The 24,942-nt window shown below is 44.4% G+C and overlaps 1 protein-coding gene across 1 annotated transcript in view; it reads right to left on the bottom strand.

Annotated features, from left to right (window-relative positions):
* Positions 1-24,942, bottom strand: part of LOC121532954 (collagen alpha-1(XXIV) chain) — a 179,574-nt gene that overhangs the window by 146,435 nt on the left and 8,197 nt on the right. Inside the window, exons 2-4 of the mRNA XM_045205811.1 lie at positions 10,689-10,759; positions 1,498-2,541; positions 1,118-1,467 (exon numbers count right to left, since the gene is read on the bottom strand). Of these exons, the coding sequence (XP_045061746.1) occupies positions 1,118-1,467; positions 1,498-2,541; positions 10,689-10,759 (1,465 nt within the window). The remainder of the gene's footprint in view (positions 1-1,117; positions 1,468-1,497; positions 2,542-10,688; positions 10,760-24,942) is intronic.

Genomic DNA, 24,942 nt, shown 5'->3' with positions numbered 1-24,942 from the left:
TTTTTGTGTTCCATTCACTGTACTTGCATGCTCCAGAGCAGGTAAATGGAGCACAGAACTGGGCGCATTGAGCATGGGAAAGCATGGAGCACAGGAGAACGCTGAATGGAACATAGCCATATTCTCAATCTGGAGCTCTGAGTGCAGAAGGTGGTGACATCACAATCACACACTGACCCACTGACCTTGTGCTGACCCTACATCCAAAACATGGAGCCTGTTAGAGAGTACTCAACAGTCATTGGCTGCTCTGATTTTCACAACACATAAGTCAAGGAGGATGAAAAACGAGTCAATATCTGTCTCCTTGAATTATGGAAAACAGTAATAGTCTGGTTTGGTTTCCCTCCTAAACATTTGTCTACCAGTTCTAGGCTCATTGAGTTGATGAGAGAAACATAAATTAAGCTTGTACTTTCACCTCTCGGTAAAGGTGTAATCTGCAATAAATAAAGTTACTACTGTTCAATGGTCAAATAAACTACAGATTGTGGCTTCAAGTCCTTCAGGAGAGAAGATTGAGGAGCAAGACACTGACTTGGAAACACTTCAATCAGCTGTGTCCGAGGCTACCATAGGGCCATAAGCAATAGATCAGCATGCCGATATGACAGAATGGTATAGTCTTGTTCTCCTTGAACCTTTACAGCTAGCTAGCTGACGTCAGCTTGTTTGATGCTCTTTTGTCGCTAGGCTATAGGGAGCAACCCTCAGTTATAAATTACACCCCTCCCCGCTTACACAAGAGTATGCACGAGTCACTGGCATTATTTCAAAAGGGGAATGACATGTGCTATTTTAACCACCTGTTGATACATGAAAAAAGAAAAGTGCTTGGACACGCCCTCACCTCGCCTCTAAATCAATACAAGGCCCTGACAAAATATTTTCTTTCATTTTACATTTTTTTCAGGCTGAGATGGGTGTGTTTAAAAGAGAGGGCCAACAGAACACTCAAGGCTTAATCACCCTAAAGTAGGCTTAATTAATGATGCATTGTAATTTTCCCCCATTGCTCATGCACGCCTCTGCTCTCACTTCCGGGAAACACACTACGAAGACAAGTTTCTAACATTCTCATATCTATTATTAGAATTTATGAATTACAAACACTTACCGGAGGACCTGGGTCTCCTTTGGGGCCGGGAAAAGCCTCATCATAGTCTCTGTAGAAGTAATCTGGTTCCTCGTATCCATAGTCGTAGCCTTCCATGCCCACATCGTAGGCCCCTTCCTGGCCATGTTCCTCTGAGGTGTCCACCTGGTTCTCCCGGTACAGGGTGGTGCTGTTGGGTCTGAGCTGGTTGTCCAGGAGGTGGTTAGTGGGCTGGGGCTGAGAGTCTCTAGGCCTGAAGCTGGAGCTGTTCCTCAGGCCCTCCTTCAAGCGGCTCTGCCTGACAGGGGAGATCAGGCCTGGGGTGGCTGTGGTGACCCGTTGGGACCTCCTGGGGCTCCTCTCCTCCTCCTCCTCCTCCCCCTCCTCCTCCTCCTCCTCCTCCTCCTTCTCCGTGTCATTCTCAGACTGGGGAGACTGCCTGGTGGAGCCCCCTGTTGGGCTGGATCTGGAGCTGGAGTTGGTACTCATGTGTGTGATATCCATGGCCTCCAGCCCACTGAGGGTGCCTGAGGATGGGCCAATGGGGCCTGCTGTGGGGGTATGGATAGAGGTGAGGTGCTCCAGCAGGAAGCTCTGGGTCTGGGTCCTGACCCCCAGTTGAGACCGCTCTGAGGGGCTTAAATACGGTGTTCCGGACCCCTCCAGGGAGGGGCTGGGGGCTGATCCGGCCAGGGTGGTGGACTGCTGGGAGTCTACAGCCAGGGAGAGGGGCACCACCACTGTCTGGGACTCTGGAGAAGGAGGAACAGGGGAGAAAGCCAAGGAGCCGGAAACCTCCATATCCGAGCTGGGGGGTGGCGATCGGAAAGTGTCGGCCAGCCAGCACTGTTTTTTAAGGTAGTGGCAGTAACGCGCAGCAGCCTGGGCTGAGGGGTAGATTTCCAGCTGGCATATGAAGCCTTGGAACTGGGCTGCTTTAGACTTAATCCTTCCTAGGGTGAGCAGGCCTCTAGATCCAGACCCTAGCCCCTGTGACCGGGTCAGCGTCTGTTCTCGCTGCTGCACCGCCCCGCAGTCCGCATGGAACGACACTGAGCGCGGCCGCACGCCCACAGCGAAAGAGTGCTGGCGCCCGTCGTGCACGTCGTAGGTGAAATAGACAGAGGCCTTTTCGCCGGTGTACACCACCACCTTCCTGGGCAGCAGCTGGATGCCAAACTGCAGCTTGTCCCTGCCATCACGCACGCTGAAAAGGAAAGCATTGTTCGCTCGCCAGGAGCTCAGGCTAACCACAACAGAAAACTCCTCACCGAGCTCCGGCGGGAACAGACCCCCTGTGGCGGCTTCAATGTGGGAGTCCGGGCTGAGTAGGACCCCGGCTCCTGGGGTAGAGGAGGAAGGAGAGGGAAGGGAAGAGGAGCTGGTCCCAGGGGAGAGGGTCTCTCTGCTGCCGGTGAGGCCCAGCCAATGGAGGATATCGACACCTGTGGAGCAGAGAGGGGAGAGAGGTCAGTCAGACAGTCAGACAGACACTTGCAACATTTTAAAACCTTACAAACAGTGATAGGAAGAGGACATTAGCATCATCACTCTACACTCTTAGAAAAAAGGGTTCCAAAAGGGTTCTTTGGCTGTCCCCATAGGAGAACCCTTTTTAGTTCCTGGTAGAACCCTTTTTGGTTCCAGGTAAAACTATTTTGGATTCCACGTAGAACCATCTGTGGAAAGACTTTTACATGGAACCCAAAAGGGTCTACCTGGAACCAAAGGGTTATACCGGGAACCAAAAAGGGTTCTTCCAAGGGTTCTCCTATGGGTCAGGCAGAGCCGAAGAACCCTTTTTGAACCTTTTTTTCTAAGTGTTGGAGGAGGACAAGGTAGGAAAGGAGATGGAAGAAGAAGAAGAAGAAGAAGAAGAAGAAGAAGAAGAAGAAGAAGAAGAAAAGAAGAAGAAGAAGAAGAAGAAGAAGAAGAAGAAGAAGAAGAAACAAAGAAAAAAAGAAAGAAAGAAAGGAACGCAAGTAGAAGAAGCACAGGAAGTGAATGAAGTGAATAAATAAGTGGAAGGTCTGATCAAGGCTTGGCTGCCATGACATCACAGATTACCCATAATCCTCCTCAGACAGCCAGGCAGCCAAGCCAGTGAGCGAGGCAGCTGGGTGCCAGATGAGTCCAGACAGGGGACTACACAGGGATAGATGGTACAGTACAGTACTATCACACAGCAGTGTGTGTGTGTGTGTTTCAAACAGCCTGTTTGAATCAATCTGCCAACAGAGATTCATGATCCTCTCTTTCTTAACAAGCTGAGTCATGAATTTTCCTCTCTCCCAGGTGATTCCTCAAACTACATGTCTGACCTGCTGACATTGAAGTTCAGCAGGAGAACAGCGTTTAGAAATTAGTTTAAAAGTAGTGGAAAGAGTTTCTCAGCATGGTAGTTAGCTAGGCTTGAATCAGGGAATAACGGGGCTAGAGGGAAACATTACACTCTTAGAAAAAAGGGTTACAAAAGGGTTCTTCAGCTGTCCCTATAGGAGAACCCTTTTTGGTTCCAGGTAGAACTCTTTGTGGAAAGGGTTCTACATGGAACCCAAACGGGTTCTACCTGGAACCAAAAAGGGTTCTCCTTCGGGACAGCTGAAGAACCCTTTTGTAACCCTTTTTTCTAAGAGCGTAATGTTTTCCTCTAGCCCCGTTATTCCCTGAGAGTGTACAAATGTCAACAGCATGGCACAATATTTTCGGAAAAGCACAACATGACAAATGAGAACAAAGACTTATAAAATATGTTATGAACCTTCAAATCAAAAGGAATCAAGACTCAACGGTTTTACCGACTGTGTGTGTGTATGTGTGTGTGTGTGTGTGTGTGTGTGTGTGTGTGTGTGAGAGAGGGAGAAATTGGCAGACTAAGGCAGTAACTCAGTGGAATCCAGGAAACAGGAAAATGTCAGTGGGGAGATCCTGGGAGGAGGAGGAGGAGAAGGAGGAGGAGGAACAGGTAGAGGAGGAGGAGGAGGGAGAGGAGGAGGAGGAGGGGGAGGAAGACACACACGCACACTCGCACACACACAAACACACACACTCAACCAGTGTTTTGCACTTAAAACAAGGCTTCTATAGTGTGTTGTTGTCACAGCAGGTTCAACGTGGTCGTAAAAACTGAAGTAAAAGGCAAAACACACAAACACATCACCGCAGTTTTAAAAAGAAAACAGTCAAGAACGCAGACTGGTAAAAAGCTGTAACACAGCTATTTTAGAACGAGTCGCACATGTATGACCTCGAGACCTTTCACCTTGGTCACGGGTCAAATCGAACAGACAATAACTTATTTAGAAAAGCGTGGTATAAATGTTGACAGCATAAATGTGGGGAGGAATGGGTAACAGATGGTGACTGACGTTTACCTTTGGAGCTTTTGTAGCTTTAACATGTTCACATGGACACACTTAGCAAAAAGCATTATGGATTCATTGATCATAACATAATCAAATGTTATTAGCAGTGTCTAAAATGGGGATCCAAACAGTAACATTGGTGACCATTAACTTTATGCCTAAACTGTAAATAACATAACATATCATGTATTTTGAAAAATACTGTTTACATTTCTTTACACTGCAATGGGCTCATGTCCAAGGATTTACAAAGTGGAAGATCCCCTCCACCCCCTGAACTCTCTGATAGATAGCTGAGTATGGTGCAGGGAGCTGGTGGTTGTGTGGTTGTGTGGTGAGTGTGTTTAGTGAGTATGCCGCCGGCGTGCTGCTGGTGTCAGGATGTCTGTGGTTTTACTAGTATTTAACCCATCAGCCAAAAGGTTGCTTTGTCCGTCCATCCATAGAGGCCTTGAAAAATGCTTCACGGTGCCCAAGTCTGAGTTCATGTGCTTATGGGATCCTCTCGTTCCTGTCTGCAGCCTGGGGGACTAGCTGTTCTGCATCCCAAATGGCACCCTATTCCCTATTTAGTACACTGCTTTTGACCAGGGCCTGTAGTGCACTACATAGGGAAAAGGGTACCATTTGGGATGCAGCTTAAGTATCTGCAATAGATCTCTCCTCTCCTCTACTGTCCTCTTCTCTCCCTTCTTTTCCCCTCCCCTCCTATCCTCTCCCCTCCTCTCCCCTCCTCTCCTCTCCTCTCCTCTCCTCTCCTCTCCTCTCCTCTCCTCTCCTCTCCTCTCCTCTCCTCTCCTCTCCTCTCCTCTCGCTAGCTGCACAGCACAGAGAATCGATGTCCTTGACATTCTTCGCCTGGGGTAACGTTAGCCAGGATTCCAAGCTGTCTCATTATGAGAAGACAAGCTGCCCTAGCCAAGCCCTCAGTCAGTCACTGAGCATTCTGCTCTTTTCTGCATTCCTCCTCCTCTTCTTCTTATGATGGATTGATCCTGCTGTGTAGTGGTGGTGTAGTGTTGGTGGGGTCTACAATGATACACAGACAGAATAATAACATACTAGCGTGGTGGTAAAGGACTTGGAGCAACTGTGACTTCCTGGGGTTAGCCTGAGTTGAGCCTGCCTCAGGAGGAGTAGAGATGGGGGTAGACCTGCCTCAGGAGGAGTAGAGATGGGGGTAGGCCTACCTATGGAGGAGTAGAGATGGGGGTAGACCTGCCTTAGGAGGAGTAGAGATGGGGGTAGGCCTACCTTAGGAGGAGTAGAGATGGGGGTAGACCTGCCTTAGGAGGAGTAGAGATGGGGGTAGACCTGCCTTAGGAGGAGTAGAGATGGGGGTAGGTCTGCCTATGGAGGAGTGGAGATGGGGGTAGACCTGCCTTAGGAGGAGTAGAGATGGGGGTAGATCTGCCTTAGGAGGAGTAGAGATGGGGTAGACCTGCCTTAGGAGGAGTAGAGATGGGGGTAGATCTGCCTTAGGAGGAGTAGAGATGGGGGTAGACCTGCCTTAGGAGGAGGAGTGGAGCCAATTCATGTTGGAAGCATATGGAGTATGTCTGGCGTGTCCTCTGTAATATCCCTGTCTTCTGCAATGTACATGTTGAGTGGCCAGCCCCCATCAGTACACTGTTTTCTTCAAGTTGAGTGTCAGCCAGGGGTGAAAGTAAGGTGGTACGGTCTGGTACGGCGTCCCGGCAAAATAAATAGTGGGGGTACACCGTACCGGTAAAACGTGAGCCTATCATAATTAATACAACATGCCCAAACAACTATAGGCTATTACACCATTATTTAACATTAATGCATGTCAGCCGCATGAAAAATTAATGAAATGGCTAGAAACCGGGTGGTATATGCTCCAAATTGTGTTGTGGTTTGAGGAGAACACTTACATTTTGTCAAGGTGGAGATGAGTGGCCGAAACGCTTGCGGAGATGAGTGGCCGAGACCGAGGCACGCGTGGACAACAGTGGATTCATCAATTCAGGCTACCAGTGTAGGCCTAATGACAATCACAGAATGTCATTACAATACACGTTTAGGTGTTTTGTAACTGATGTCTCTTTCCATTCATCAAATTGCGGGTGCACTGTTGGGGTTTGGATGCTGGAATGATTTTGTGAGTGGATGAAAGTGCGCGAGTAGCCCAGAGGAGCGCCTTTGATAAGTGACTGTTTGACAATCAGATGAAAACATCATGACTGGTTGTGTTTCTGCCACATTAAAAGTCATAGGCGGTGTGTCCATGAGGCTAGGGAAAGCTAAGCTTTCCCTAAAGTAAACTGAATTACATTGCCAAAATTATATAGCCTAATTAGCTTACTCCTGTCTATATAGAAATAAATACAATCATTCAAAATAGGCTACTACACCAGAAAGCATGGTTTGGCCACAGAGGATCATTAGCTAAAAAAAAATAGCTGTGTTTTAAATCGCATAGCCTACAGTCGGAAGGGCCTGCAATTTGGGCAGCGTGTGCTGCAAATACCAATGAGATGATTGTTGAGTTGTGACTGTCAGTGAAAAGTAGAGACACCCAGTCAGGCATATCACAATATTTAAAAATACAATCGAGGAAAAGCTATTTGGAAAGCAAATGGCTATTGCTGTAAAGAGATGACAATGAAAAGACTCCAATCTGTCTTTTAGTTATCAAAAATTCTTAACTTAATTGAGCGAACAGTAGCCTATCTTATTGGCACCAGCGGAGAACATCGGCCATATCCCCGGTGAGTGTGCATCACTGTCTTTATCATTGGGTCAGTGCCACTTCTGTTTGTTTTTGGACAATAACTTCCTCCTCCAGGTTAGATGGACGTCATATTGTATGTGTCTCCCCTTTTCGTAGGCCCATTATATGGATCAGACAATATCGTTTTTATTGATCTGTTTGTCAGTGTCAGTAGAGTAGGCTACCCTGTAATATTTGTAGTAGGCCTATTTTTAAAAATGCGTGCGCGCACTTGGGTGTCCCGTACCGGTAAGAAATTACATCTACTTTCACCCCTGGTGTCAGCCAGGGTCTTGCACCATAATAATGTCCTTCGCAGATGTAGGCCTAGTAGTTTCTGTTTGCTTGTTTTTGCCTCATTACTGTAACGTGTGTTGAGACCCATGCCACGTGAAACTAGATTTGAACTTGATTGACAGCAGTTCCTCCTCCAGTGGACAATAACACCGACAGCTAAACATACAACGCTGACTGAACTTGTTGTTGCTCTGCAACGGTCATAGGAGGGGAGGAGAGAGGAGAGACAGAAATATGTAATCATCCGACCAAGCCTCTCAACTGCTGTCTCTTTTCCTGATACTTATCTGGAATACTGATTGCTATCACCTTATCACCTTATCACCTAATCAACTTATCCGCTGAATCTGTCCAGAGAAAGAGCTGTTGCCAAAACACACTAAAGCATTCATCTCAGTAAGGTTGACCTTTAGTTTCCCTGTTCTCTTCAGTTTAATTCATTGGTGTACTTAGTGAGAGAGAAAGAGAGACAGAGAGACAGAGAGAGAGAGAGAGAGAGAGAGACACACAGAGAAAGAGACAGAGACAGAGAGAGAGAGAGAGAGAGAGAGAGAGAGAGAGAGAGAGAGAGAGAGAGAGAGAGAGAGAGAGAGAGAGAGAGAGAGAGAGATAGAGAGACAGAGAGAGACAGAGAGAGACAGAGAGAGAGAGACAGAGAGAGAGAGAGAGAGAGAGCGAGGAGAGAGAGAGAGAGAGAGAGAGAGAGAGAGAGAGAGAGAGAGAGAGAGAGAGAGAGAGAGAGAGAGAGAGAGAGAGAAAGGGCAATTAAGTTCTGGAAACATCTCAAATACAGTGACCCCCTCTCATATCATTACCAAGCCCTGCAAACCTGTTATACTAACACACTGAAGCCTCAGGACCAGAACATCCAATCAATCAGAATAAACCAAATTACAACACAGTCAAAACAAAATTACATTGCTTATTGGGAAACACAAGCACAAAGTAAAATGCAGTGATATCTGGCCCTAAATCGACAGTACACCATGGCTAACTATTTGACCATGGTTACTGATCAAAACCTTAGAAAAACCTTGACAAAGTACAGGCTCAGTGAGCACAGCCTTGCCATTGAGAAGGGTAGACACAGGAAAACATGGCTCCCTGTAGAGGAAAGGCTGTGCAACCACTGCACCACAGCAGAACCTGAGACAGAGCTGCATTTCCTGACAAAATGTCAAAAATATAAAACAATTAGAGAATGTCATTTCCCAAAACGGTTTCAAAGACCTCTCTGATGAGGATAGGCTACCCGTCCTGTTGGGTAGCTGTGGGTTGGGGGACAGTGTCTGACAGACCAACCAACCTGCACATGTCCTCTATATTGTTATTGTTCAATGGTTATTTTGACCCTTGGTTATTGTTGTTACTGTTGTCCCGTTGACAATATTGATTATTATTATTATTATTTTAATTATGTTAATAGTGTAAATATCAAAAGTAAGCTTTGGCAATATGTACATTGTTACGTCATGCAAATAAAAAGCAAATTGAATTGAATTGAGAAAAAGAGAGAGAGAAAGAGAGAGAGAGAAACAGAGAAAAAGACAGAAACACACAGAGAGAGAGAGAGAGAGAGAGAGAGAGAGAGAGAGAGCGAGAGCGAGAGCGAGTGAGAGAGAGAAAGAGAGAGAGAGAGAGAGAGAAAGATAATTACTTGACACATTGGAAAGAATTAACAAAAAAAACAGAGCAAACTAGAATGCTATTTGGCCCTAAACAGAGAGTAGACAGTGGCAGAATACCTGACCACTGTGACTGACCCAAACTTAAGGAAAGCTTTGACTATGTACAGACTCAGGGAGCATAGCCTTGCTATTGAGAAGGACTGCCGTAGGCAGACCTAGCTCTCAAGAGAAGACAGGCTATGTGCACACTGCCCACAAAATGAGGTGGAAACTGAGCTGCACTTCCTAACCTCCTGCCAAATGTATGACCATATTAGAGATATATATTTCCCACAGATTACACAGACCCACAAAGAATTCGAAAACAAACCCAATTTTGATAAACTCCCTTATCTACTGGGTGAAAAACCACAGTGTGCCATCACAGCAGCAAGCACCATTGGAAATACAACCCATATTTATGTTTATTTATTTTCCCTTTTGTACTTTAACTATCTGCACATCGTTACAACATTGTATATAGACAAATGTCTATATATATATATATATATATATATATATATATATATATATATATATATATGGAACTGTTGTGAGTGTAATGTTTACTGTTAATTTCTTTATTGTTTAATTCACTTTTGTTTATTATTTATTTCACTTGCTTTGGCAATGTTAACATGTGTTTCCCATGCCAATAAAGCCCTTTGAATCGAATTGAATTGAATTGAATTGAATTGAGAGAGAGAGAGAGCGAGAGAGAGAGAGAGAGAGAGAGAGAGAGAGAGAGAGAGAGAGAGAGAGAGAGAGAGAGAGAGAGAGAGAGACACACAGGGGAACGTGGGAGAAGTGAAGGAGGCTATTTGGGCTGTCTACCTGCATTCTAGGACCTGAGGAGCAAGAGCAGACATGTAAGGGAGGGTTTTAAAAAGAGTGGGAAGAGGAGAGGAGCTCCCATGTGCAGCTGTCCCTCTGACTCACAGGCAGACAGACAGACCCTCTGGCCTCAGCCTGCCTATTCACCATGATGTTATTACTCATACATACATGCATACAAACACAGAGCAATAATTACACATATCAAGAAGACTTCCTGTCCTTGATACTAGGGTAATGTCATAAATCACTTATCTTATGTAATATCATTCTCTGGGCACGTTTGAACCCTAAAGCAATGACAACAACTCATCAGAAGTGCTCGCATTCTGCAACTATGCAACCAGGAATCACTATTCACCCTCCCTCTCAGAATGTCTGGTGCCAACAAGTGAAATGTCACTTGGTCAAACTAAGACCCATGTCTATAAAACCCACACAAGGCCCTGTAACAATCAATTTGTTTCATATCGAAACAGTTTCCATTTGAAGAACAAGGCTTTTCATTTTTTGTTGACATCACTTTATAGCTGGAAAAGGTCGCTTTCTCATCCACAACAGATGAGACAACAAATCCATGGCAACAGAGATGGCTAGTGGATGCTGGGTAGGAATGGGGTTGGTGTATACTGCTACAATGCACAGCTGGAGAGAGAGTGGGGGAGTTGGTGGGGGAGGAGGTGGAGGCTGCTTACCTTGTGCTCGGTAGTCTTCTTCTCCAGACAGTACTGCTGTGCATATTGACAGGAGCAGGAGGAGGGTTCTCCTACAGGGATAAAACAACACAGTCAAGGAAAAGGACATGGGAAACCAAACCAACACGAGATATTCTTGATTTGAGTCAATGCATCCAAGTCAGTGATCCCAATAATCATAAAGAGACAAATGTAACAATAAACATTCTCTATCATAAAGTGGCAATATATATACAGTGAAGTTAAAAAGTATTTGATCCCCTGCTGATTTTGTACGTTTGCCCACTGACAAAGACATGATCAGTCTATAATTTTAATGGTAGGTTTATTTGAACATTGAGAGACAGAATAACAACAAAAACATCCAGAAAAACGCATGTCAAAAATGTTATAAATTGATTTACATTTTAATGAGGGAAATAAGTATTTGACCCCCTCTCAATCAGAAAGATTTCTGGTTCCCAGGTGTCTTTTATACAGGTAACGAGCTGAGATTAGGAGCACACTCAGCTTGACACCTGTCCACAGAAGCAATCAATCAATCAGATTCCAAACTCTCCACCATGGCCAAGACCAAAGAGCTCTCCAAGGATGTCAGGGACAAGACTGTAGATCTACACAAGGCTGGAATGGGCTACAAGACCATCGCCAAGCAGCTTGATGAGAAGGTGACAACAGTTGTTGCGATTATTCGCAAATGGAAGAAACACAAAAGAACTGTCAATCTCCCTCGGCCTGGGGCTCCATGCAAGATCTCACCTCGTGGAGTTGCATTGATCATGAGAACGGTGAGGAATCAGCCCAGAACTACACAGGAGGATCTTGTCAATGATATCAAGGCAGCTGGGACCATAGTCACCAAGAAAACAATTGGTAACACACTACGCCGTGAAGGACTGAAATCCTGCAGCGCCCGCAAGGTCCCCCTGCTCAAGAAAGCACATATACAGGCCCGTCTGAAGTTTGCCAATGAACATCTGAATGATTCAGAGGAGAACTGGGTGAAAGTGTTGTGGTCAGATGAGACCAAAATCGAGCTCTTTGGCATCAACTCAACTCCCCGTGTTTGGAGGAGGAGGAATGCTGCCTATGACCCCAAGAACACCATCCCCACCGTCAAACATGGAGGTGGAAACATTATGTTTTGGGGGTGTTTTTCTGCTAAGGGGACAGGACAACTTCACCGCATCAAAAGGGACGATGGACGGGGCCATGTACCGTCAAATCTTGGGTGAGAACTTCCTTCCCTCAGCCAGGGAAGGTCGTGGATGGGTATTCCAGCATGACAATGACCCAAAACACACGGCCAAGGCAACAAAGGAGTGGCTCAAGAAGAAGCACATTAAGGTCCTGGAGTGGCCTAGCCAGTCTCCAGACCTTAATCCCATAGAAAATCTGTGGAGGGAGCTGAAGGTTCGAGTTGCCAAACGTCAGGCTCGAAACCTTAATGACTTGGAGAAGATCTGCAAAGAGGAGTGGGACAAAATCCCTCCTGAGATGTGTGCAAACCTGGTGGCCAACTACAAGAAACGTCTGACCTCTGTGATTGCCAACAAGGGTTTTGCCACCAAGTACTAAGTCATGTTTTGCAGAGGGGTCAAATACTTATTTCCCTCATTAAAATGCAAATTAATTTGTAAAATTTTTGACATGCGTTTTTCTGGATTATTTGGTTGTTATTCTGTATCTCACTGTTCAAATAAACCTACCATTACAATTATAGAATGATCATGTCTTTGTCAGTGGGCAAACGTACAAAATCAGCAGGGGATCAAATACTTTTTTCCCTCACTGTAAGAAGCTCTATGTCTTCACTGAAGACCAAACAACTTATCATATCGCTATTCCTTCATTATAAGGGGTCAATTAAGAAATTGTCTTAATGCGTAAGCGTCTACAGTACAGTCATGACCACTGGGAAGCAATGTCTACCACACAAGAATCAGACTGTATATGTCGTAAATCAACTACTACAACTTCAAATACAGATGCATACTAAATGTTTCATCCAACTGATGACCACATTAGTGTTCTGTCACAGCTAACCTAACGTAACAGGTGTAAAAGAAACGCCTGAGCACCATTTATTTATTTCTGGTCCGCACTGTTCAACCAATCCTGTAAATGTGGAGGAGGAGTTAAGATGGAGTGTCACCTTGTTAACGTCCAAAAGCGGAAGTCGCGTCACAGACTCTCTTTCCATTTCCCCTGAAAACCGGACGCACCCGGTTGTTTCCGAACCCCCGCTGAGGGTGTGTCACAGCTGATACACTTTGAGCTGTGGTCCTTCTGGCTCTTAGTACTCTCTGACTGGAGAAACTAAGGGAAAGTACAACTACAGACCATCCAAACCCCTCATCATCTGCCATGAGTCCAGTATTACCAGTGACAGATGTGAAGGGAGAGCCTCTAACTAACAAGTAGTGTACACAACAACACACTCACACAGATAGATCACTGATGAAGACCGTGTGCTTTCTCCTGTTCTCCTCTGACCTGTTAATGGCCAGTAGCTGTGTGTGTACTGGACTGATTATATACCTCCAGGGTTAACCATGAGCCCCCAGGAAACCAGCTATGATACAATTATGATTCAAATAGGGAATATATGCACATTAATGTATTTTAGGTTGAGTTTACACAGGCAGCCCAATTCTGATCTTTTGCCCAATTATCGGCAAAAGAGCTCATCTGATTGTCAAAAGACCAATTAAGCTGCCTGTGTAAATGCAGCCTTAGTGTCTTTTAGTCTTTTAACAGTCTCACATAAACATTGGCTTTGTCCCTTCAAAGAAGGGGAGAAAAGCATCTATTGTTCTGTTTGAATCATTGACCTACTGGTGGTTCAGGGTGAGTGACTGACTACGTATCCCCATAGGTACATGAAAATAAAACAGAGGGTCTTGCAGGAGCTCTGTGTGCCATAATATAAACCTGTGGTAAGTTTTTAGGCAGGTTTGGGGGGTTCACCAGAACACAGTGATGACAAAGAGGGGGTCTGGTCTATACCACCGAGACGCCACTGGTTTTCCTGTCTAGGGAGAAGGGCTGCTCTGTCACTGCCAAAACCCAACCATACACCTCCTCCTGCCTCTACACACATGGATAGGGGGTTCCCATAGAGAGCAAACAGTAGTCCCATAAGGGGGATTCCCACTGACTGACCCCACCTCTAGAGGGCACTGCCCACCACAAACTGCTCTGCGTCAACCCTAACTTCATGGAGAGACACACTGAGTTGATGGGCAGAGATTCACTCATGTCCTACTGTAACCAACATCACAGTATTATACCACTCATATCACATATACAGTGGGGAAAAAAGTATTTAGTCAGCCACCAATTGTGCAAGTTCTCCCACTTAAAAAGATGAGAGAGGCCTGTAATTTTCATCATAGGTACACATCAACTATGACAGACAAATTGAGATTTTTTTCCCCAGAAAATCACATTGTAGGATTTTTTATGAATTTATTTGCAAATTATGGTGGAAAATAAGTATTTGGTCACCTACAAACAAGCAAGATTTCTGGCTCTCACAGACCTGTAACTTCTTCTTTAAGAGGCTGCTCTGTCCTCCACTCGTTACCTGTATTAATGGCACCTGTTTGAACTTGTTATCAGTATAAAAGACACCTGTCCACAACCTCAAACAGTCACACTCCAAACTCCACTATGGCCAAGACCAAAGAGCTGTCAAAGGACACCAGAAACAAAATTGTAGACCTGCACCAGGCTGGGAAGACTGAATCTGCAATAGGTAAGCAGCTTGGTTTGAAGAAATCAACTGTGGGAGAAATTATTAGGAAATGGAAGACATACAAGACCACTGATAATCTCCCCTCGATCTGGGGCTCCACGCAAGATCTCACCCCGTTGGGTCAAAATGATCACAAGAACGGTGAGCAAAAATCCCAGAACCACACGGGGGGACCTAGTGAATGACCTGCAGAGAGCTGGGACCAAAGTAACAAAGCCTACCATCAGTAACACACTACGCCGCCAGGGACTCAAATCCTGCAGTGCCAGACGTGTCCCCCTGCTTAAGCCAGTACATGTCCAGGCCCGTCTGAAGTTTGCTAGAGTGCATTTGGATGATCCAGAAGAGGATTGGGAGAATGTCACATGGTCAGATGAAACCAAAATAGAACTTTTTGGTAAAAACTCAACTCGTCGTGTTTGGAGGACAAAGAATGCTGAGTTACATCCAAAGAACACCATACCTACTGTGAAGAATGGGGGTGGAAACATCATGCTTTGGGGCTGTTTTTCTGCAAAGGGACCAGGACGACTGATCCGTGTAAAGGAAAGAATGAATGGGGCCATGTATCGTGAGATTTTGAGTGAAAACTTCCTTCCATCAGCAAGGGCATTGAAGATGAAACGTGGCTGGGTCTTTCAGCATGACAATGATCCCAAACACACCGCCGGGCAACGAAGGAGTGGCTTCGTAAGAAGCATTTCAAGGTCCTGGAGTGGCCTAGCCAGTCTCCAGATCTCAACCCCCATAGAAAATCTTTGGAGGGAGTTGAAAGTCTGTGTTGCCCAGCGACAGCCCCAAAACATCACTGCTCTAGAGGAGATCTGCATGGAGGAATGGGCCAAAATACCAGCAACAGTGTGTGAAAACCTTGTGAAGACTTACAGAAAACGTTTGACCTGTGTCATTGCCAACAAACGGTATATAACAAAGTATTGAGAAACTTTTGTTATTGACCAAATACTTATTTTCCACCATAATTTGCAAATCAATTCATTAAAAATCCTACAATGTGATTTTCTGGAAAAAAAATTCTCATTTTGTCTGTCATAGTTGACGTGTACCTATGATGAAAATTACAGGCCTCTCTCATCTTTTTAAGTGGGAGAACTTGCACAATTGGTGGCTGACTAAATACTTTTTTCCCCCACTGTACCTTTGTAGTATCACCTTAACAATGTCAGGCATATCCATCTCTACTGTAGTATGGGTGGCAGCAACACATAAGCCTAGGTAAGTTAGTGATATTACTTTGAACATACCTTGTAGGATTCTCTCTAGTCTCACCTCTTATATAACTTTTAATAAGCCGCCATGTCAATCATTCTGCTTCTCCATGCTAGAGACAATATATACATGGATGGAGGTGATTCTCCATGCTAGAGACAATATATACATGGATGGAGGTGATTCTCCATGCTAGAGATAATATATACATGGATGGAGGTGATTCTCCATGCTAGAGACAATATATACATGGATGGAGGTGATTCTCCATGCTAGAGATAATATATACATGGATGGAGGTGATTCTCTATGCTAGAGATAATATATACATGGATGGAGGTGATTCTCCATGCTAGAGATAATATATACATGGATGGAGGTGATTCTCCATGCTAGAGATAATATATACATGGATGGAGGTGATTCTCCATGCTAGAGATAATATATACATGGATGGAGGTGATTCTCCATGCTAGAGATAATATATACATGGATGGAGGTGATTCTCCATGCTAGAGATAATATATACATGGATGGAGGTGATTCTCCATGCTAGAGATAATATATACATGGATGGAGGTGATTCTCCACGCTAGAGACAATATATACATGGATGGAGGTGATTCTCCATGCTAGAGATAATATATACATGGATGGAGGTGATTCTCCATGCTAGAGATAATAAATACATGGATGGAGGTGATTCTCCATACTAGAGATAATATATACATGGATGGAGGTGATTCTCCATGCTAGAGATAATATATACATGGATGGAGGTGATTCTCCATGCTAGAGATAATATATACATGGATGGAGGTGATTCTCCATGCTAGAGATAATATATACATGGATGGAGGTGATTCTCCATGCTAGAGATAATATATACATGGATGGAGGTGATTCTCCACGCTAGAGATAATATATACATGGATGGAGGTGATTCTCCATGCTAGAGATAATATATACATGGGGGAGGTGATTCTCCATGCTAGAGATAATATATACATGGATGGAGGTGATTCTCCATACTAGAGATAATATATACATGGATGGAGGTGATTCTCCATGCTAGAGATAATATATACATGGGGGAGGTGATTCTCCATGCTAGAGATAATATATACATGGATGGAGGTGATTCTCCATGCTAGAGATAATATATACATGGATGGAGGTGATTCTCCATGCTAGAGATAATATATACATGGATGGAGGTGATTCTCCACGCTAGAGATAATATATACATGGATGGAGGTGATTCTCCATGCTAGAGATAATATATACATGGATGGAGGTGATTCTCCACGCTAGAGACAATATATACATGTCAAGAGGTGCAGACTAATACAGTATAACCCTTCAGGCAGTAACTGTATATTGGACACACATAATAACATTGACAAGAGAATGAATGAGACAGAGAGACAAAGTGTGCATTCTGATCAGACCGAATCAATCAGATTGACAAGAAGTACTACATGTGTAATCATAGCTGTCACAGAAAGCTTAGAAAAGATGCCTTCGGTAGTCCGCTCATATTGATGAGAGTAGTGTTCTAACAAAAGGAGAATGGTGCCAATTCAACGAACCTGAGGATGTTTCATCTGAGCACATTTTCATTAAGTGATGACATGGGTGAACCTCAAAGAGCTATCCATCTAAACGCAAACAAACAAATGCCACTAGTGCTTATAACACAGCAGCACTGGGTTCAAATGCTATTTGAAATGTTTCAAAACTTTGAGCGTTTGCTCTAGCCTGCCTGGAGTGCCAGATGGACAGAGTTTGCAATTTTGGCACTATTCTATTGGTTCATTAAACCAGTCAAGCTCAATAAGGCACATATATTTAGTATTTGAAATTATTTAAAAAACAGTTTGAACCCAAGACTGTAACACGGTCAGTAACTTCAAGGGATAGCAAGCAATAATGACATAGAGCAGCACACAGCCAGCTCTCTCCTCTCCTGCTGTGTGGCCTCTTTCTGATAGACAAAATAAGGTAAGGGGATATGGTGGTTAGTTATAAGTATAGGGGGTATACAACAGCAAGGGTTTAGCAGCTTGTGTGTGGCCCTGGTTGTTAGATAGAGTGACAGACGGAGGCAGACATGTTTGTTTTTTCCAGAGAGAGAGAGTGAGAGAGGGAGAGAGAGATAAAGACAGAGAGAGAGAGACAGAGACAGAGAGAGAGACAGAGACAGAGAGAGACAGAGAGAGAGAGAGAGAGACAGAGAGAGAGAGCGGAGAGAGCGAGGGAGAGTGGAGAGAGAGAGAGAGAGCGGGGAGAGAGAGAGAGAGAGAGAGAGAGAGAGAGAGAGAGCGGGGGAGAGAGAGAGAGAGAGAGCGGGCGAGAGAGAGAGAGAGAGAGAGAGAGAGAGAGAGAGAGAGAGAGAGAGAGAGAGAGAGAGAGAGAGAGTGAGAGAGAGAGAGAGAGGGAGGAGCGAGGAAGAGTGGAGAGAGAGAGAGAGCGGGGAGGAGAGAGAGAGAGAGAGAGAGAGAGAGAGAGAGAGAGAGAGAGAGAGAGAGAGCAGAGAGAGAGAGAGAGAGCGGAGAGAGAGAGCGGAGAGAGAGAGCGGGAGAGAGAGAGAGAGAGAGAGAGAGAGAGAGAGAGAGAGAGCGGGAGAGCGGGAGAGCGGAGAGAGAGAGAGAGAGAGAGAGAGAGAGAGAGAGAGAGAGAGAGAGAGAGAGAGAGAGAGAGAGAGAGAAAGAAAGAGAAGGAACAACACATGAGCCCCCTGTCACCTGCTCCCCATCGAGATACTGGTGTGAGATTCCAAAGCTGGAAATACAGACATACACCCCCCCACACATCAGGAAGCGGAAAACATATAGGCTATATGAATACAATGATTCATCTGTAGGAGGATAAAACGGTCATTTATAAGGCCTTAGTAGAGTAGCTGGTTCAGTTTAAAATCTTGGTGGGTTTAAGCGTGGAAAAGTGGACTATATACTGTTTATAACACTTACATCCACATTTGGAGAGCCAATGGCCATGCGAGGCTGATTCTGACAGCCCTGTCTCTGTCTCGGTATCCGGTAGGGCTATTTAAAGCCTCATACACACAGCTCCCTGGCTCCAAAACAGACCTGGCTCCTGGGTTCACTACACTACACCTAACGATGACATCAGACAACACAACATGTCGCATAGTGGGAATTGTGAGAATTTGCCTTAATTGTTTTGCCAGTTCAGTTAAAGATAGAATAGACGAGGTTGAGTGTTTAAACTTCTAAAAGCTTGGAGGGTGCCTGGGGGTCAATTCAATTTCAATTCAGGAAGTAAACTGAACTAACTGAATTTAAATGTAATTAACATCAACCCTGGATTTCCGTATAAAACTTAGAGGTAAATCCCTGTCTCTGTGACAAGAAGAATCTCAGACAGACATGCCTCCTGCCTTCCGTCCCAGTGGTTTATGGGAACGGCTGCTGAAAGCAGAACAAAGCTCCCCAAACACTGCTGTGTTGACCCAGGGAAATGCTACTATGTGAGGAGTGAGTGCCATGTCAAGACTATAAATAATCTGCTGCAGAGTCTGTCCAGTGTCCAGGACACAGAAAGATCTCCCTTTGCACCCTAAATAGGCTTCCAAAATGGCACCCTATGCCCTATATAGTGCACTTCCTTTGATCAGGGACCACAGGTATTAGTGCACTATATAGGGCATAGGGAGCCTTTTCAGGCACAGCCTTAAGACGTCCACATGCTTCCCACCCGAAACAGTTCGGAAGAGTCTGTGCATATATTACGACGACATTTTGGGATGTTTTTGTTCATTTTGGACTTCGCTAAGGTTTTTTTGGGTTGTTCGGGCACACATTTTTTTCTTAAGGCAAGCAGAAGTCGGTAGCCGAAGTCTATGCCCCTTCACCGGGGATTGGTCAATAGTTGGGATTCTTCAGTAAAGTCTTTGTTGTCATTCAATGACAGACGACTGGTTTTCATGCACATTTATTCATTGAGAAATACTGCACCAACCATCTTAGTTAGATGTAAAATTGCGCAACTAATATTTCCTCTGCAAAAACGTAAAAATGAATGACAGATTTCTTGACTTATCTTAGATTAATTTGGACTATTTTGAGGAAGTGTATACTGGCTACGGCATCTCAAAATGGACAAACATTTTGTTTTTCAAGCGAAGGTCTTTTAAGGGAGTATGCGAGCACACTCGTTGGGTTCGCCTTTCCGACTTCGGCTAGCCAACAGCTGAAGCATGCTGACGCCTTTAGACTCCTTACAATGGCTCATTGAATAGGGGGAAATCAAAGGGAATAGCAGTAACTCAACTGCAGAGTGGAAGCATACAGTACATTTCACTTGGCAAACACGGCAAAATCCACTTAACCTTTGTTTATAATAAGGAAAGGGAGGCAATTTTCCTAACTTTATACTGTTTCATGACAACTGACAGAGTGTGATTTCTTAGCAGCTACATTTACAGTGTTATCATTTACACGGCTAATTGGCAAGCCACTTAGCGAATCAATTAGTTGCAACAAACCATGCAAGGCTGTTGATCCTCCATAACAACTCCAACAACATGTTCCCTCCCATAGGCTATACTGAACTAAACTCCGGTGTGAACATGTTGAATCCAATGGCCCTTGTACAACGAACACGTCTTTGACTAAATATAGTCCTACTACACATGGGGGAATACTACCCTAAATACAACAACACAAAGCTAAATCTTTGGTATATGGAAAGGACACCTAAATCATGCAGAATAAACACAAAGGGCACAAAGATTATTGTCCATCATTAACACATAATAACAAAGCAAGACGCAGACCACGTGAACCAGCAAAACAACAACATATTTTTCAGTCAGTGTTCCATTGACCTTTGACCTGGAAGCATTTTATGGACCTGTGGCCTGAGATGCCTCCTCTATAGTAAACACGACTGACACTTTGGCAGCTATATGGTCTGTCTCTCTGCTTAGTAGCTTTGTCCAGATGTCAACATAGAGTAGAGCAGAGTAGAGGTAGTTACTAATCTAACATACAACACAAGGGAAAGGGGAGATTGGGTTTTATCGCTGAGACTGGGACTTGTATTTCCACTTGAATGTCAAAACATCCAAGACAGTGAAAGTAGCCAGCCATGCGACCATAACACCAGGGTAGGCTAAATTCCTTGATTAGCTAGCTATATGCTAATAAGAATTCAGAAATTCTCTGAATGAAATGAATAAAAAATTAATGAGAAATGAATGTGTGAGTTCCTCAGTAATATCAGTGTTCTGTTTCTGCATGTTCCTCTCTGAGTGTCAAACCGCCACATTGTTCTCCAGCATGAATTAGTTATTGATCTGGGGCCAATATCTGTTCCTCTTAGCAACCTCCCACCCTTAACACCTGTATCCAGATTATGACTTCATTACACAGGAATTGGATTGATGCATCAGATCCAAATAGCCATCAGCACTTGAGCTAGCAGATAAACACTATTCCAAGTCCTGAGGCTCATTATTCTATCACACATTGCTATTCCATTATTGCCTGCTTCACATTATTGGGACAAGCTGAGCCAAGCCAAGCTGAGCTATACTGGGCTGGTCTGGTTACGCATCCACCATAGTTGCTGGAACCATGCTGCAAAGGACAATGTAAAAACTAAATATTTGAGCCAGCACAGTACAGTTCAGGTCAACCCTATTATTGTAAACCAGACATCTGTCTCTGTGTGTTTCCAATACAAAGAGTAAGCTAAGTAGTAACACTAGAGCTTGTCAACACTCAGAATTGGTCACAGAGTCAAGAGTTCATTGCACACCAAAGTAAAGATTGACTTAGCCCACAAGACAACTAGCAGACAAAGGGCTGTGAGTAAACTTCCAACCAGCTTTATAGGTTTGCCCTTTTCCTGTCGCAGGGTACACTGCAGATGTGGGGAGGGCTGAACACACACACTCACTCACACAGACAGGCCAAAATCCCTACCAGACACTGATTACCCAACAAGGGATCACTTTACATTAAGCTGCCTGCCTTTATAGCAGGTAGCTACTTACTTTACATCTGCTTTGGTAACCAGGATGTTATTATTGAGCTACATACAGCTACAGATGATGTACATGAATTGAAGACAGAAAAATTGCCAGATTCAGATCAGTTATTATCGTGTACTTACTATGTAGTGGTAACATGTTATTACACACACAAAAAAATGGTACTATATATGTGCAACTTGATGTTAAAAGTATATTTTCCAACCAAATGGGATAGACATTAGCCGTCAACAGACCCCTTTGAGGGAGGATGATTATCAAAGAGGAGTCATGGTGAAGTGGTTTATGTAGAACGTTTCAGATGACCTGACCCACATGGTGTAACTTAAATGCCTGCGACTCAAACTGAATTCTTCCGCTGCTCTATCGTTCTATGCATACTTCAGTCTGAGACTACTATCATTTAAGTTGTTTGTGGTGTCGTCAATATGAGGGGTGTTGTACAAAACAAAGTCTGGGAGGTACTCAGATCCAGACTCACTGCGGAGAAGAAACTAACGTCCATGGGCGTAGCGTTTGGCCGGAGCAAGGAATCTGGGTAACCAGGCAAGTAACTTGATTCTTCTCAGGTCCATTCATTCACACTCAGACTTCACTTCTCCCATCACAGACACTGTGTATTGGCCGTCTATGGCAGGGTTTTCACCACAGACATTGTCTAGTGGCCATCTATGGCAGGGTATTCACCACAGACACTGTGTAGTGGCCGTCTATGGCAGGGTATTCACCACAGACACTGTGTAGTGGCCATCTATGGCAAGGTATTCACCACAGACACTGTGTAGTGGCCGTCTATGGCAGGGTATTCACCACAGACACTGTGTAGTGGCCGTCTATGGCAGGGTATTCACCACAGACACTGTGTAGTTGCCGTCTATGGCAGGGTATTCACCACAGACACTGTGTAGTGGCCGTCTATGGCACAGTATTCACCACAGACACTGTGTATTGGCCGTCTATGGCAGGGTTTTCACCACAGACATTGTCTAGTGGCCGTCTATGGCAGGGTAATCACCACAGACACTGTGTAGTGGCCGTCTATGGCAGGGTATTCACCACAGACACTGTGTATTGGCCGTCTATGGCAGGGTTTTCACCACAGACATTGTCTAGTGGCCGTCTATGGCAGGGTAATCACCACAGACACTGTGTAGTGGCCGTCTATGGCAGGGTAATCACCACAGACACTGTGTAGTGGCCATCTATGGCAAGGTATTCACCACAGACACTGTGTAGTGGCCGTCTATGGCAGGGTATTCACCACAGACACTGTGTAGTGGCCGTCTATGGCACAGTATTCACCACAGACACTGTGTAGTGGCCGTCTATGGCAGGGTATTCACCACAGACACTGTGTAGTGGCCGTCTATGGCAGGGTATTCACCCCAGACACTGTGTGGTGGCCGTATATGGCAGGGTATTCACCACAGACACTGTGTAGTGGCCGTCTATGGCACAGTATTCACCACAGACACTGTGTAGTGGCCGTCTATGGCACAGTATTCACCACAGACACTGTGTAGTGGCCGTCTATGGCAGGGTATTCACCACAGACACTGTGTAGTGGCCGTCTATGGCAGGGTATTCACCACAGACACTGTAGTGGCCATTTATGGCAGGGTATTCACCACAGACAATGTGTAGTGTATTCGCCACAGGCAAGACATGGAAGCCGTAACCAGGACAATACAAAAACTGGCTATAGACAATAACAAAAGCTTAATATTCAGTGGTGGTTATATACTCCTTCAAGAGAGCGGTAGCAACTGTGTAATTTCAGGCCCTCCGTCAAGTCTATGAGCGAGTTAGGCTAGTATTCCAGGCACACAAACCACTGGCTGGCTTCAGAGTCAACCACACACATAACAGTGAGTGATTGTCAAGCTAGGAACTCTCCTCTCTCCTCAGGAACCACCACTCTGCTCTCACTGCATGTCACTGCACCAGTGAAGCATACACTAACTCCTCTAAGTGAAAATCAAAGCAGTCTTCTGTTATATATACACATCTATTCCCTTCCCTAGTCTACACCTTACTGGTCCCAGGGGGAATACGCACAATACATAATTTTGGTTAGATTAATGAATAATAGCCTACTCATAAAAAATACATTTACAAAAAAGGTGAGTGTGTCTGGCTCCTGGCTTTGCTCTTTTACATCATATAGGGTTTCGTTATATATATACATTATCGTTCAAAAGTTTGGGGTCACTTAGAAATGTCCTTGTTTTCCAAAGAAAAGCAATTTTTTTGCTTATTAACATAACATCAAATTTATTAGAAATACAGTGTAGACATTTTTATTTTTATTTTTTGGGGGTAGATCAGCTTAATATTGCAGATAGATTGTAACTTCCATCAATGTAATTGTCTGCATCACTTCCAATCCCCCATGTTTTTATATATATATATATATATATATATATATATAAATACATATACGTATATACATACATACATACACACATACATACATATACATATATATATATATATATACATACAGTGGGGGAAAAAAGTATTTAGTCAGCCACCAATTGTGCAAGTTCTCCCACTTAAAAAGATGAGAGAGGCCTGTAATTTTCATCATAGGTACACGTCAACTATGACAGACAAAATGAGAAAGAAAATTCCAGAAAATCACATTGTAGGATTTTTAATGAATTTATTTGCAAATTATGGTGGAAAATAAGTATTTGGTCACCTACAAACAAGAAAGATTTCTGGCTCTCACAGACCTGTAACTTCTTCTTTAAGAGGCTCCTCTGTCCTCCACTCGTTACCTGTATTAATGGCACCTGTTTGAACTTGTTATCAGTATAAAATACACCTGTCCACAACCTCAAACAGTCACACTCCAAACTCCACTATGGCCAAGACCAAAGAGCTGTCAAAGGACACCAGAAACAAAATTGTAGACCTGCACCAGGCTGGGAAGACTGAATCTGCAATAGGTAAGCAGCTTGGTTTGAAGAAATCAACTGTGGGAGCAATTATTAGGAAATGGAAGACATACAAGACCACTGATAATCTCCCTCGATCTGGGGGCTCCACGCAAGATCTCACCCCGTGGGGTCAAAATGATCACAAGAACGGTGAGCAAAAATCCCAGAACCACACGGGGGGACCTAGTGAATGACCTGCAGAGAGCTGGGACCAAAGTAACAAAGCCTACCATCAGTAACACACTACGCCGCCAGGGACTCAAATCCTGCAGTGCCAGACGTGTCCCCCTGCTTAAG

This window comes from Coregonus clupeaformis, chromosome 20, assembly GCF_020615455.1.
Source record: "Coregonus clupeaformis isolate EN_2021a chromosome 20, ASM2061545v1, whole genome shotgun sequence".
Taxonomy (NCBI): domain Eukaryota; kingdom Metazoa; phylum Chordata; class Actinopteri; order Salmoniformes; family Salmonidae; genus Coregonus; species Coregonus clupeaformis.
This window is presented reverse-complemented; position numbering and strand designations above follow the sequence as displayed.